At 35.9% G+C, this 15,197-nt stretch overlaps 1 protein-coding gene across 3 annotated transcripts in view; it reads left to right on the top strand.

Annotated features, from left to right (window-relative positions):
• LOC127814075 (LRR receptor-like serine/threonine-protein kinase FEI 2) overlaps window positions 1–15,197 on the top strand; it is a 79,985-nt gene that overhangs the window by 29,915 nt on the left and 34,873 nt on the right. For all 3 annotated transcript variants that reach the window (XM_052355312.1, XM_052355310.1, XM_052355311.1), the window contains exons 6-9: window positions 1,382–1,453; window positions 3,660–3,731; window positions 3,821–3,892; window positions 4,203–4,297. In XM_052355312.1, coding sequence (XP_052211272.1) covers window positions 1,382–1,453; window positions 3,660–3,731; window positions 3,821–3,892; window positions 4,203–4,297 — 311 coding nt within the window. The remainder of the gene's footprint in view (window positions 1–1,381; window positions 1,454–3,659; window positions 3,732–3,820; window positions 3,893–4,202; window positions 4,298–15,197) is intronic.

Below are 15,197 nucleotides of genomic sequence, written 5' to 3' on the forward strand. Positions count from 1 at the left end.
GGGCATTTTCCCAATTTTTGAAAATTCCATAAAATTCTGAATGTCCAAAATTTCATATTTTAGTATTTTCCATCTCAAAATTTGTGCCTCATTATTAGGAATATTTATTATCTATTTTGGATGTCTCAGTCTATTTCCTCAATTTTCATATTTTAGCCCAGTTTTTCCATCCAACCTCATTATTAGATCTCAAAAGAAAATTTTGGCCGCTTTTTCTGTTTTTCCAAAAAATTGAGGTCAGAATTATGGAAATGCCCCTCATGGGTATAAAATGACCAAAATACCCCTCATTTTCCCATCAGTTTCTCCTTAAGTTTTCTTCTTTCTTATAAATTCCCAAGTTCTAATTTTCCATGCTTTTGACCTTTCCTGGATTTTCTTTTTATTTTTCGTTATTTCATGCCAAACTGTCCAAAATTACCAATATGCCACTGGTATTAAAAATCTGAATATAACACTTCAACTACTATATTTTTTTAGTGCAGTGACAATTTGGTTTTAGCTGTCATGATGGAAATATGAAGCACAGATCTCTTGCATCAAAGTTTTTGATAGTTGACTTGGTGTATTTGATGTACACTACAGTGGCTTTAGGTTAGATGCTGCAAATTCATGTAAAATGTTTTATATTGTGGGGCTATATCTATGATCCCTTTTGATTCCAAAATAGAGGAACTGCACAGAGAGTGTCCTGAAAGGATTAATTCTCTCATGTGATGTTAATTGAGTTTATTTCATAAGGACATAAGAGGAAGAAAACTAATTTTTATATTGTGTTTGTGGAAAATTTGAATTGAGTTGCCGCTGAAGTAAATTATACATTTTCCTTTGCATTTCCAGGGAATCTGTTAAACGTGAGATTCCCTGGCTTGCTAGAGAATATGTGATGAATCCTTCAAGTTCCATTTTTTCCAGTAATTTTTTTTTTCTGTTTTTTTAACCAGGAAATGGATTTCATAAAAAGATTCTCTTGGCCAGACTAGCCTATTATGCACCAAACATGGAGAAAGTTAGAAATGCTATTGCTTTTGCATATTTATGTAGCCTATGCATATTTGCTAGAGCACATAGTATCTCATTTTAGCGAATTTGGATTGTTCATCTGTGCTTATTCCAATGAATCCTGGAACCCAGGTATTCTCTTATTTTTTGCTAGCATTTACTGGAAACTGATAGCTTGCATGTCATATTATGAGGGTCTTTGGTGGGTCAAATTAGTATTATTTACCCTCTTACATGTTGCAATGAAATTGAATAGTCTGTGGGCCTTCATAGTTACATGAATCAAAGAATTAATCTGAGTCAACTTCTCTTTTATTGCTGTAGTGTGTACCTTGAGTTTTTTTCAATTGGATCCTTGTAAACGCATCTTCTTTCACAGATATATGCAGGGTAACTACTTAAGTGGATCAATTCCTAGTGAACTGGGAAACCTGTCCATGCTTGAAAATCTGTAAGTTCTTTCCTCTTGTCTAATTATTGGTTATCATTCTACATGGTTAGGCATTTCATTTTTGTCAATGGAATGGGAACTGTTGTATCATTAAGGTTCTGCATAAACTCATTGATTAGGTTTCATCACAGGCTTAATGAATATAGGAGGTTCCCCCACATTAAAAACATAAATTTTATTATGTACTCTGGCGTCAACTAATCACAACTGCTTCCCAGCTAGACAAGTCACATTCTTATACAATTATTATATAACATTCTTAAATCATGAACTATGTAATGAGCACCAACTAACATGATTAAATCCTCTAACCAACGATCCTTAATCAAATCAATGAGTAAACATAGTAGATTTTGGAAGTTTGAAAAATTATTCATATGCTATTGACCTTGGTGGGGAGGCCACACAATCTTCATCTATCTTCTACGTGATATCTTTATCACTATACCTGAGCAGTCTTGTCAGTGTGCACTTGGTAAATTCTTTCATCTATATCTCTTTTTTTGAGAGATATGTTTGGTGAAGCCATTTATCTGGGAATTTTTTCAAGTCTACAATAAAGAAAAGTGGAACAAAATTATTTTCCAGATTATCTAGGTGTTAGTTTTGTCCCTTGAGAGAGAGAATAAAGTGATGCTAGAACTAGATTAAACTACTTAATGAAAGCTGGAAGATGAATAATTTCATATTTGCAATTTGAATTGACTTTGGTGTCAGATAATCAAAATTAAAAGAAAAGAAATTTCCAAAATTAGCTATTGTTAGTTGAGAAGAAAAAGAATTGAGAAAATTTCTTTGGTTGCCTTTTGTGTATGTTCTAGATGGGTGGCTTGAAGTGGGTTAGTTCAATAAAGTTTTTTTTTTTTGCTTTTGCCTTTTATCTTTTCCAACCAAAGAATTCTAAAGAGGCTTGCTTCTTACATTATCTAGTGTAGCCCTTATGATTTGGTCTTGGGAGGGTAAAAGATTAACATTATTGTATAAGTGTACAAAATTAGGAGTAGAAAGTGGTTATTTTGAGATTTGATTATGTATAGTGTCACGAACCTAGGGTTTAATCTAGGATTAGATCGGAAATCGGAAGGATCCGATAGGTTTAGAACTAAGCATTGCCTGGTTTGGGGGAGGAAATGAGAAGAATGAGGGGGAAAATCAGAAGAAGGGGGAAGAAACAGAAGAGAGGGAACAGAAGAACGAGAGGGAGAGACGGGAGAGGGAAAGGAGAATTAAGAGAGAAATAGAAATCAGATTTTCATTCATTCAATAATCCCTTCCCTTCTCCTACCAACAGCCTTATATAGGCTTCCTCTAACAAAAATAACAACATCCATGTGCTGTAACAGCATTACAAAATATCTCCTAACAACTTGCCAAATCTATTACTATAATGCCCTTCTATGGAATCTTGGGTCATGACATATAGCCGTGCTTGTTAGCCCTGGCTTTTACCATATCACTTAGCAATGCCCTTTTGTACCGTCGATGTCCTACTAGACATTTTAATTTCTACATGGTAACACCATTTCCTTCTTGTTCCAAAATATTTTCCTACTCTTTTAAATTGATTTTGATGTGATTTGAAAAGTCCACTTTCTCCATTTTATCCTAACTTGAATTTTGAGGCGACCCCGCCATCCTATTTTGTATCTTCCTGTTGCATTATGATTTAGTTTTGCCTTATGGTGCAATGCTTCTTTAGGTTGATTGGGTTGAATATAAAACTTTGTAAATGTTGAACTAATAACAGCGCCAGTGATTGACTGAAAAAGGATCTGATTTAACCTGTCCCTCTAGTGATAAGGAGCACATGTTACCTAGCCTTCATATTATCTTATTTGGTTCAGACCAAAAGAAAGATCTCTTCTCTCTGGATGATTTATGGAGTAAAAGGAGCCATATTGCTATAATTTTTTTTTGAATATTTAGAAGTCTTAAGAATGGTGTATTTAGGTGAACAACTTTTTCTTTTAGTCTACTAGCTTAAACTGTCGCATTTGTCCAAGCAGGTAGATGTTTTTGTATCTTTAATATAATTATTGGCATTCATATCCTGTATCTTTCAAACTTATGACCATAATTTAAACTGCCTTGGGATCTCTTAAATAGTATGTCTTTCAATTCTTTGCAACTTGTCGGTGACTCGGTGCATTCAGTTGCTCGTCCACTTTGTCCTCAACTAATTCATAATACGCCTCTGATTTCATAGGGATATTTCTAGCAACTCTCTCAGTGGATCTATTCCTCAATCAATTGGGAAGTTGTACAAACTCTTAAATTTGTGAGCAGGACATCTTCCTTTACTTTGTTCTTTGATAGATTTTCTTATTTCTAATATTGAATTTCCCATAATTCTTTTAATGCATGAAGAAATGTGTCAACCAATTTTCTGAGTGGGCCAATTCCATCCGAGGGTATCCTTGACAAATTCATGGAGAGCTCGTAAGTTCCATTTTGATTTTCTTTACTTCCCGTCAAAGGAAGCTATCTTATAATATGTTAGTTAATGGTAATAGTGGTCATTGTATTACTTATTTACATCTTTTTCCAAAATTATTATTTGTGGCTTGCATTTGGTTGTCTAATGCATATGGAGCTCCTAATTTAATCACTTTTTCAATTGTCTATTTTACCTTGTTCTCACTTATTGTTTATGAGTTCATGGGTCATTAGTTTAAAATTTGTGCTACTCCTAAAAAGCTGTTAGTCACTGTCATAGCATACAAATTTGATTACGGCACCATTATTGCAGCTTTGTGGGTAATAGTGGTTTGTGCGGGAAACAAGTCAACAAGAGATGTGATGGTGCCAGTAATCCTGCAACTGACTCCACACCCTCCATTTCAGGTAATCCCTTCTGGACCAGAATTATCCCAGTATGTCCCCTGTGCGCTGTCAGGTCAATAAAATTTGCATGTGCAGTCAATTTCCAAAGGAACCCTTGGTTAGTATGGAACCAACCACTAATAGTTGGTATAAGGCTTAGTTGAGTTGAATGCTCTGCTGATTGATGCTGTTTTTGTTCTATTTTTGTTTTAGAAGTTAAGGTTATAGTGATAACATAACTTCAAACAAATACAAAATTTTCATGTGATTCACCAACAATTCTAGTCTGATGTTTGAAGCCAAAAATGTCTTTGTGGGTTCAATTGTGACCCTAATAATGAGTGAGTTGGACGATGATGTTTGGATGCACTTTGATGAAACCAATCAACTCTTAACCTAACAGCAAGTCGAAGTTATTCTTGAGGTCTATTGTTTTCCATACGAGACAAGTCTTCTTCCTTGGTCACTGTGCCCAAGGTTAACAGATCGTTTTCTCCCTCATTGAGCAATTTGGGAGTTAAAGTTAATGATGAATTATATCACTATGGCTGATCTCCTCTCACTTCTATATGGGGCTTCTTCAATGCAATCTAAATTCAGCAAGGGATCTCTGTTAATGGATCGAGTCTACAGGTGATTAGCTAGATCAGAAGCTAACCCCTTCAAAGACCTCCTTCCTTGTCCACCTATGTTGTAAGCTAGGGCTCGTTAGAGAGAACCCTTTGATTTTTTGCACACAAAGTATGCTGGAAAAATATTATTCTTCTTATTGCCTGTACTCAACTACAATAGTCTTTATAACATAACCTTAGAGACTTAATAGGAAAAAAATTGCAAATCTTCTAATCAAATAGGAAAAGGCCCAACAATATTAGGAATTAAGAAACTGACTGAAAATAGGAAAACAAATCTCCTAATGAAAATAGGAAAAGACCCAACAGTATTAGGAAATAAGAAACTGACTCAAAATAGGAAAAGAAATAATCCTATTCAGTTTTGGACATAGTTCTACCCTAGTAAATTTGGGTGATTGGAGGTCTGGCTGTATTTCCCATAAAAATCTCTTAAGTTCTCTAATCCAAGTTACTACTATTTCAACTATTTTGCACAACTCCTCTTGATGGATATGTGAATTAGTATAACACTATACTCCTTTAAGTGATTATGGACTCTTTGTTGATTACTGGGAATTATGGACTCTTAATGTTGAACCACCACACGTCCCACACACACTCAATCTCTCAAGAACACACAGAACTCACACGGGAATGACATAATAGGAATAGGAAAGAACAATACATTACACACACAAAAAAGACAAGGGATTTATCCTAGTTCAGATCACCTTAGGACTGGTGAATCCTACGTCTATACTGAACAGAGGGCTTATGGCTTCCACTATCTTGAAACAATCGGTACACCGCACACACAGCTCTTTTACCAAGCTATCCTCATAGAGATTACAAAGGCTAATGCTAGTCTTTTCTCTCTCACAGTACATGATCACAAGATACAATGAATCAGAAGTAAAAAACTCAACCCATGCCATCTATTTATAGAATATAGAGGCGGTTATTACAAGAGATGACCTAACTAACTGGTAGTTACCGTTAATTGGTAGTTACCGTTACAAACACCTAACTACTTTTAATAACTGGTCTTCATAAGGCTTGCTTTCTTCTGGTCTTTAAATACTTCCGAGCCATAGGACTAATCTTAGGCAAACTCTAACACTTAAATTTCCCAATCCATTTTAAATATGTGAATTTATACAGATTGTAGTTTTCATCTTGTGATTGGAAGTTCACAAGCCCGTAATAGTGGGCAACTGGGCATCTAACTTGCAAAGGCATTGATTGCAAGAAAGGATATTATCAAGAACCAAGTCGTTCAAGTTTTAGACATGCTTGTGTATTATTAATATTGATAGCTGTAATAATGTGTTCTTCCTTTGATTCTTCTTAATTTAAATTTGTAGTTATTTACTGCAATGATTGAGATAAACCATCCCGCCAATTTACAGATTATGTGTGTTATGGTCTAGTAATTCAAACTGTCTAAAGCTCACTCAAGATCCCATACAGTATACAACTGCAAATAATAAAAATATTATGTCTCTTTCATGAATTCAGTCATGTGCTTGATTCTTCAGATGAAATGCATGGAACATAACACGGTCATGCATTAATATTTGCTAGTACAATGTGGATATTATAAAAGAGTGAGACTAATATAAATGGAAGAACTGTCACTCCAATGGCGTAAAGTGCATATACAATGCAATGATGCTTTTTGGGTCAAATTATTGGAAGTCCTCAAGATGATCCAATCTAGACAAATGCCGATGCTTCCAAGAAGTACAGGAGAAAATAAAAACTAAAGCTGCCTACAAGACTTTAGATAAATGTCTTAATTAAGAACCTAAAGAGTATTTGGCAAAAAAAACAATGAAGCAAAGTCAAAAGCTTTTGAAAATTTCTATTGATGACTTGATACAAAAAGATGGAGAAAGATATAAGTTAGTGTGGACAATGGACATATCTTATTTCTCAGCATTTAATTCTTTACAATATGTACAGCTACGAAGATTTTTCAGTTATTTGATTTTATTAATTTCCTTATTTGCTGATTGGTTAATCTTAGGAGATTGATTGATGATTTTTAGGAGTCCAATCTGGTAGGGATTGGATTCTTCTTGTATATATATACACCCCATTTTTACAGAGAATAGATACAAAAAATTCTTCCAGTTTTACAGTTAGCTGAGGCAAGGGAATGACAAATAAGGGATTTGAGCCAAGTGAAATGTGTAAAAGAAAAAAACCAAAAAAGTACTAGTAAGTGAGGGAAGATCAAGGAGAGGTGGAGTATTCCTGGAAGTTATCCGATGAAGCTAGAGAAAGAAGTGTTATGTTGAGGCATCTTAGTAACTCTAAAGAAGATAGGAATTACAAATTCCATAGATGTATATGTCCAAATAAAATAGAGCAAGTATTGAAAAAGATGAAGTGTATATGTCCAAATAAAATAAAGCAAGTATTGAAAAAGATGAAGAATAATAAAGTAGTTGGACCAAATAATATATTGATAGAAGCATGGAAATGCATGGGAGAATATGATATTTATTGGTTAATGAAATTATATAATGTAAATCTTAAACCAAAAAAGATGTTGGATGGGTGGAAGAAGAGCACTTCAGCGCCTATTTACAAAATAAAAGAGATTTCAAAATTTTGGAAATTATAAAGGAATCAAGCTAATGAGCCACACTATGAGACTTCAGGGGAGTAATTAAACAAAGATTAAAAACAAAACCCAATGTATCTGAAAACCAATTTGGGTTCATGCTTGGTAGGTCAATGATGGAAATATATACTTTGCTGAGGCACCTAAATGAAAGGTATAGAGGTAAACAAAAGGATTTGCATATGGTGTTTATTGATTTAGGAAAAGCTTATGGCAAAAATCCTTGAGAAGTTTTATGAAGGGTTTTAGAGAAGAAAGGAGTCTATTTTGCTTCTTTATAGGTTACTAGAGACTATATCATGGATCAGTTACAATTGGATTACATCAAGGATCTGCTTTATGCCCTTATTTGCGTTAGTAAGGATGAACTCACTAAACATTTCTAGGAAGAGGTGCTTTGGTATATGCTGTATCCAAATGATGTGATGGCAGATGAGATAAAAAGACTTGAATACTAAACTCGAGATGTGGAACAACACACTAGAATTTTGGAGTTTTAAGTTAAGAAGATTGAGAACAAAATATATGAAATATAAGTTTAGCTAAAATATAAGTGTGGGTGGTGTTATGGTAAAACTGAAAGATCAAGTTATGTTCAAATATCTTAGCCAATTATCTAAAAGGACGGGTGAGAGACTAATGGGAATGTTACTCATAATGAAGACATGAGGGTTGAAATGAAAGTGTATCTAACATCTTATTTTATGGTAAGATTCCGCTAAAGCTGAAAGAAAAATTTTATAAGACAATTATAAGACTAGCTTTTTGTATGGTACATAAATGCTAAACAATATGTGTAAAATATGAGTGTAACAGAGATGAATTTTAAGATGGATATATGGCTATAAGAAAAGGTAAAACTAAAAATGAGATTATTCATAATAAGGTTGAAGTGGATCCTATTGAAAATAAGATGTGTGTGTCATGATTAAGATGGTTTGGTCATATGAGGAGAAGGTTAAGGGAGGCTTATTGAGGAGAGTGGATGGAGTGAAGAGGTATCTTAAAAAGAGGTAAGGAAGACCAATAAAAGCTTACAAGGGCCTTACGATAGATAAGGCCATAGATAGAAATGGCTAGCGAGTTAGAGTTTATGTAGTCGACCACACTTAGGGCGATAAAGTCTTGATATACTGTTGCTTCGAAGGTTGGACAAAATTCTGTATGCTGTATCTGGCAGACTGAAGGTAGTGATGAGAAAAGTTGTCTCTAACCCCTATTATACTTCCTTTGGACGTTTCGTATTTTGAATAATTTTTTCATTGCCAACAAATGCATTATGTTTCATCTTCTTTTACTCATTGCATTCATATATCTTGCAGCCATTTAGCTACAGAACTCAGGTTGCTGTTGTATTTTGTTGCAGTTTCTGGCCTTAAGAAAACCGGCTGTGAGGAGAAGACAAATACTGATTAAATGGTGTTAGAATTGTTTTAATTAAGAGTATCATTTATAGACTTCCCCCACTGACATTTTACTACACCTTTTCCTGTGATTAAGAGGTATGGAGAAATATTTTACCTTTTTATGTGGTGTTAAAACCAAATAGATTACTTCTTCATGAGACAAGAGGATAGGTTATGTTGTAAGAATTGTAAGGTGATACCGGGAGAGTGTTTGACTACTCAACATAGACTTCTAGTACTTGACGTCCAAGTAAGAAATTGGAAGAGAAAAAATCACATAAAACAAAATCCAAGAATCAGGTGGTGGAATTTAAAAGGGGAGAAACAACTAATCTTCAAAGAAAAATTAAGGGGTAGAAGGGAATGGAATGGAATGGAGAAAGACAGACAAACTAAATGTGGAAAGAAATGGCTAATGCTCTGAGAAGCACGGCAAAGGTAGTCCTTGGAGAGAGAAATGGTAGAGCCCCTAACCTTAAGGAGTCTTGGTGGTAGAATGAAGAGGTACAATTGAAAATTAAAAATAAGAAAACTTGCTATAAGGCGGTATATCAATGCAACAATGAAGAAAATCAAAAAAATTATAAAGAAGCAAAAAAGACAGCAAAAAGAGCTGTTAGTGAAGCAAGGTCAAAAGCATATGAGAATCTATATAAACGACTTGATACAAAAGATGGAGAAAGGGATATATATAAATTAGCTAAAGCAAGAGAAAGAAAAACACGAGATTTAAATAAAGTGAAATGCATAAAAGATGACAATCAAAATGTTTTAGTAAATGAGGGAGCGATTAAGGAGAGATGGAAGGAGTATTTCACAAAATTATTCAATGATGGTGGTGACACAAGAGTTAGGTTGGGACATCTTAGTAACTCCGAAGGGAATGTGAGCTACACATTCTATCGACGCATAAGTTCAAATGAAATAAGGCAAGTATTAAAAAAGATGAAAAATCATAAGGCAGTGGGACCAGATAATATACTAATAGAAGCATGGAAATGCATGGGAGAAGAGGGCATCTCCTGGCTAACGCAACTATTTAACGCCATCCTTAAATCAAAAAAGATGCCAGATGAGTGGAGGAAGAGTACTTTGGTTCCTATATACAAGAACAAATGAGATGTTCAAAACTGTGAAAATTATAGAGGAATTAAGTTAATGAGTCATACCATGAAACTCTGGGAGAGAGTAATAGAGCAGAGGCTCAGAAAGGAAACAAAGGTGTCAGAAAATCAGTTTGGTTTCATGCCTGGTAGGTCAACAATGGAAGCTATATATTTACTGAGGCGTCTAATGGAAAAGTATCGAGATCATCAGAAGGACCTACATATGGTGTTTATAGATCTAGAAAAGGCCTATGATAGGGTCCCTAGAGAAGTATTATGGAGGGTTTTAGAGAAGAAATGAGTCAAAATAGCCTATATACAAGCCCTTAAGGACATGTATCATGGTATAGAGACAAGAGTTAGAACATGCGGAGGGAATACTGAACCATTTACAACTACAATAGGACTGCATCAAGGTTCTGCACTAAGTCCATACTTATTTGCCCTAGTAATGGATGAACTCACTAAAGATATTCAGACAGATGTGCCATGGTGTATGCTATTTGCAGACGACATAGTGTTGGTGGATGAAACAAAAGAAGGAGTGAACACTAAGCTTGAGTTGTGGAGAAACAATTTAGAATCTAAGGGATTTAAATTAAGTAGAAAGAAAACAGAATATATGGAATTTAAATTTAGTAAAAATGCAAGAGTGGATGATGTTATAATAAAATTAGAAGACCAAATCTTACAAAGAAAAGACCATTTTCGATATTTGGGATCAGTGATTCAAAAAGATGGAGAAATCCACGAGGATGTCGCACATAGAATTAAGGCAGGTTGGCTAAAATGGAGAAATGCATCGGGGGTGTTATGTGATGGTAAAATCCCATTAAAATTGAAAGGAAAATTTTATAGGACAGCTATAAGACTAGTTTTGCTGTATGGCTCAGAATGTTGGGCAGTCAAATACCAGCATGAGCAAAAGACGAGTGTAGCGGAGATGAGGATGTTAAGATGGATGTGCGGACATACAAGAAATGATAAAATTAGAAATGAAGTTATTCGTAATAAGGTAGGAGTAGTGCCAATCGAGGAGAAGATGAGAGAGACTAGACTAAGATGGTTTGGTCATGTGAGAAGGAGACTAAGAGACGCTCCTATGAGGAGAGTTGATGAAATGGAACAATTAGTCACAAAAAGAGGTAAAGGTAGACCCAAGAAGACTTTGGGAGAGACATTAAAATTTGATATGAAATATATGGATCTAAATGAGGATATGACAAAAGACAGAAATACATGGAAGTCTAGAATCCATGTAGTCGACCCCACATAGTGGGATAAATGCTGGATATGTTGTTGTTGTTGTTGTTATTGTTGTGGTGTTAAAACCCTAACCCTAACCTAACCCTAGTTAGTTTAGTAGTAGCCATTTGCCACTGCTGTTGCTAACCTTGTCTCAATCATTGACCATTGTGGTCGCCATTGTCGCTACCTATCTCTAGCCATGTCCTAACCATTGTCTTTCCATGTGCGACTTGTTAAATCTCGCAATTAGACTCGCTTGCAGTTCATTACACATCTCTGTCACCTATCCCCCTCTTGTGACTCATCAGATTGTGTCGATTGCTCGTCTCCTTGGCATCAAGCAACCTATATCTCAGTAACCTAGATCTAGGTAACCAAGATCTTGATTGTCTTGTTCAACCCAAATCTCAATCATCTTGGTCTTGTCAATGGTCTTGGGCAACTCCAGATCGTGTGGCTCCTATACACGTTTTAGATCTAATATGCATAAATGGTAGCCAAAGCCAATGATACCCTAGTCACCTTCACACTCTCACATTTTCCCAGCACGCCTGCTATTACCACAAAGAAACTCAAATCGCCAAAATTATTCTACTTGGGGACTTGAGGATCACTTGACTAAGAATGTTTTAGATATTCCTACGAACAATCAACCAATTTGGGAAAAAGTGGATGCTCAGTTATTATGCTTGCTATAGTAGACAATTAAACTTACCTTAATGCCCATTTTTTTGCATGCAATGACTTATGGAATTGTGCCTGTGAATTGTATATGAGTGACATATCTCATATCTATGATGTTATTGATGTATTATTTTGCCCGCAATAGAACGAGTAAGATATGATGCCCTATTTGGGTAAGCTTCAAGACTCAATTATGGATTCAATGAGCTCATGCCATTCGATGTAGATATAAAAAAGCAACAAGACCAAATGTTTATTGTTCTCTACCTTCATGGGATCCAGTTCAAGCTCGAGCCCTCCATTACATAGACTTTGGGCAGTACTTCTTTTCCGCCCTTGGAGTCTTTTTTGTGTAAGATTAATGTGTCAATTCACATTCTTCATATTGATAATCCACTCAACTATTTGTATGCACTCATTTAGTCTTACATGGCATCCAAAGGGATTCTTCACCAAACTTCTTGCCCTAACAGGGGTGCTAAATGGAAGAATTATCCTCCCATCGAGAATGCAGGAACACTGCTTCTTCAGATGCATGTCCCATTTTGTGTTGGGTTGATGTTGTTTTGAAAGCGTGTTAATTAATCGGATGCCTTCTTTTGTCCTTGATTAATAGGTCCCTCTTTATTATATCCTTTTTCCTCGAACTTACTCCCTCACCTTGTATATTTGGTTGGTCTACAAGCTTGCTACTAATTGTGATAAATTATTGGCTTAGTCTCTCGAGTGTGTTTTCCTTAGTTATTCTCGTCTTCAAAAAGAGTATCAATGCTATTCTCCTGAGTTGTCTCGATATTTTCTCTGCAAATGTCACCTTCTTTGGGTTCCCCCCCTTTCCTTTCTCAATCTTCTGAAAGGAAACACCCACACTTGGTGGATCATGCAAGGGTTTTATCAAATTTCAAAACCTTTTCAAGAACATAATACAACATGTAGCGAAAATGGAACAAAAACGCCTTGCAAGACTTGGTGGTAGCAGCTATATGCAATTTAAAATCCATATATCCGTAGGGGGTTAGAAAGGTATACCACAGTGGATGAAGGTGATACCGGTTGTGCTGTTGCTTTCGTTGCGCTAGTCAACCTGAACCCGTCGACCTCCTGGTTGTGCTCCCACGAACCTCGTTCCATGAATAGTCATGAACAACCTCCTTGTGCACTTGTTCTTGGCTGACCAAGCCTCCTAGGGACCAAGTCGGCCCACCTGTAGGCAGACACCAGAACCCTTTGCCGGACTTGCATGCTAGACAAGCCTGAACGAAGGTGACTAAGAGCTGGAACCGTTCTTAACGATCAGTCTATCTCATGGACTCAAAAAAGGGATTCTACAAAATAGGGGCAGTGGGCTGTAAAAGCACTGTCGGCAACTCCTGCCAGAACAGCTGCTGGAAAATCACTGTCGCTGTTATTGCCGGCAACTCTTGCTGTCACAATAGCTCGATTCGCCGGAGAATCGGACTGCATCACTGCTGGCCACCTGTAATAGTGCACCTTTGGCCTCCGGCAACTCTTGTCTGTGCCAGAGTGTCGCTTGCTGCTAGTTCCCAGTGACGGTGATGACATACAGCGATGGTCATGGCAACTTTTGCTGGATGCTCGCGTTGTAACTCGCCGTTCAGACCCTCTGCCCATAAACTTCTCTAACAATCCATCCGTCCGATGGTTCTTCTTCTTCTTTCAATAGGCTTTTCGACAGCCTCTTCTTCATCTACTGTTTCACCTCCCATATGATATATATGTGTATATCACATATAATAAATAATCGAAGGAAGAAGGAGAAGACGAGATAGAAGAATGTCATGAGAAGCTTCAATCGACTGCTTCTTCCTTATCCCTTTTCTCTCCTTAATATACATATATCTCATATACTAATATTGAGAATGCCAAGAGAAGGAAGGTTGGTTCTGCTCGCTGGAATTTCCCCTGTTAATATATTATACATATATTGGAGAGAAGACGATAGGAAGCTTGAAGAAGGAGAGGCCCTACACTGCACTGCTTTCTCCTTTTTCTATTATATATATTTTATATCACATATATAAATTGTTATGATTTGCATTAGTTAAGTTTTTTCAAGTCTTGGTAGAGGGCTTTAGTATGTAGACTGAGAATAATTTTGTATTTTTATATTTTATGTGTTTTTAAATGTAATGGAAATAACTTGTTGTAAGTTATTTCTGGCAGTCCTTTTATTTCTTTCTATTTGCATCTAAGTCCCTGTTTTGTAACCGCCTCTATCTCTTATAAATAGAGGCGGATAAGTTCTGGGGTAGGGGGCATTCAACATTTGTTCATTATGTTTTCTTGCACGAATTCCAGAGAGAATAGAGAGAGAGCGAAGGGCTTGGTCCTTGTATTCTTGAGAGGGTAGGCTATTGTTCATAGCCAAGAGTGTGCGAGAGGGAGTGCTGTATTCTTGATTGCTTTCTAGTGGATTTTGTCAAAGGCTTTGGGAGTGCTGTATTCTTGATTGCTTTCTAGTGGATTTTGTCAAAGGCTTTGGCAGTCTGGATGTAGGGCATTTTCATGCCTGAACCAGGAAATTCTTATCTCTTTACTTTTCTGTTATTGCTTTGATTTATTCTAACTTTCGTTATTCTACTTCTGTTCCTATCGGGTGAGGGTTTGCTGAGAAAGTGGTGGTTCTTGTGTGAATGGTCCTAGATTCAACATAAATATATACATTAATCTGCCGAGAGAGTTAGAGAGGGAAAGGCTGTGCATAATATATATTTATATATATACAATATATACAAATATGGTGGGCAGAGATAACATTTCTCTTGCCCATGCCCCAATTAATTTACTCTTGTAGGTGCATTTATTGCGTGTGCAAGTTGCCTGCATAATTTCTCTCTCTTGCACAGGTGCAATTAGTGTGCCTGTGCTTGCTGCTGCAGAGAATGGCTTTAACCCATTTTCTTTGACTTTCAAAATTTTATTTCATTAATTATACACATTAATATTATATGCATTGATATATATATATATTATCTAGAACTAGAATTAATTAAACATAGAGAACTTTTCTCTTTTGTATTATCCCGCTAAAATTACCATTATTAATGGTAATTTAATTAACCATTAACTCTTAATGGTAATATATTCCCCATTAATTTTGAATAGTGGATATGAACACTGTACTGGCTCAAATTTACTAATCCAATGTTATGCCCACTTTTGGGTGTGACGTTCTAGGTTCACAACTGAATAGTAATCGAGACACATCAA

The sequence above is a fragment of the Diospyros lotus genome, chromosome 12, assembly GCF_014633365.1.
Source record: "Diospyros lotus cultivar Yz01 chromosome 12, ASM1463336v1, whole genome shotgun sequence".
Classification (NCBI taxonomy): domain Eukaryota; kingdom Viridiplantae; phylum Streptophyta; class Magnoliopsida; order Ericales; family Ebenaceae; genus Diospyros; species Diospyros lotus.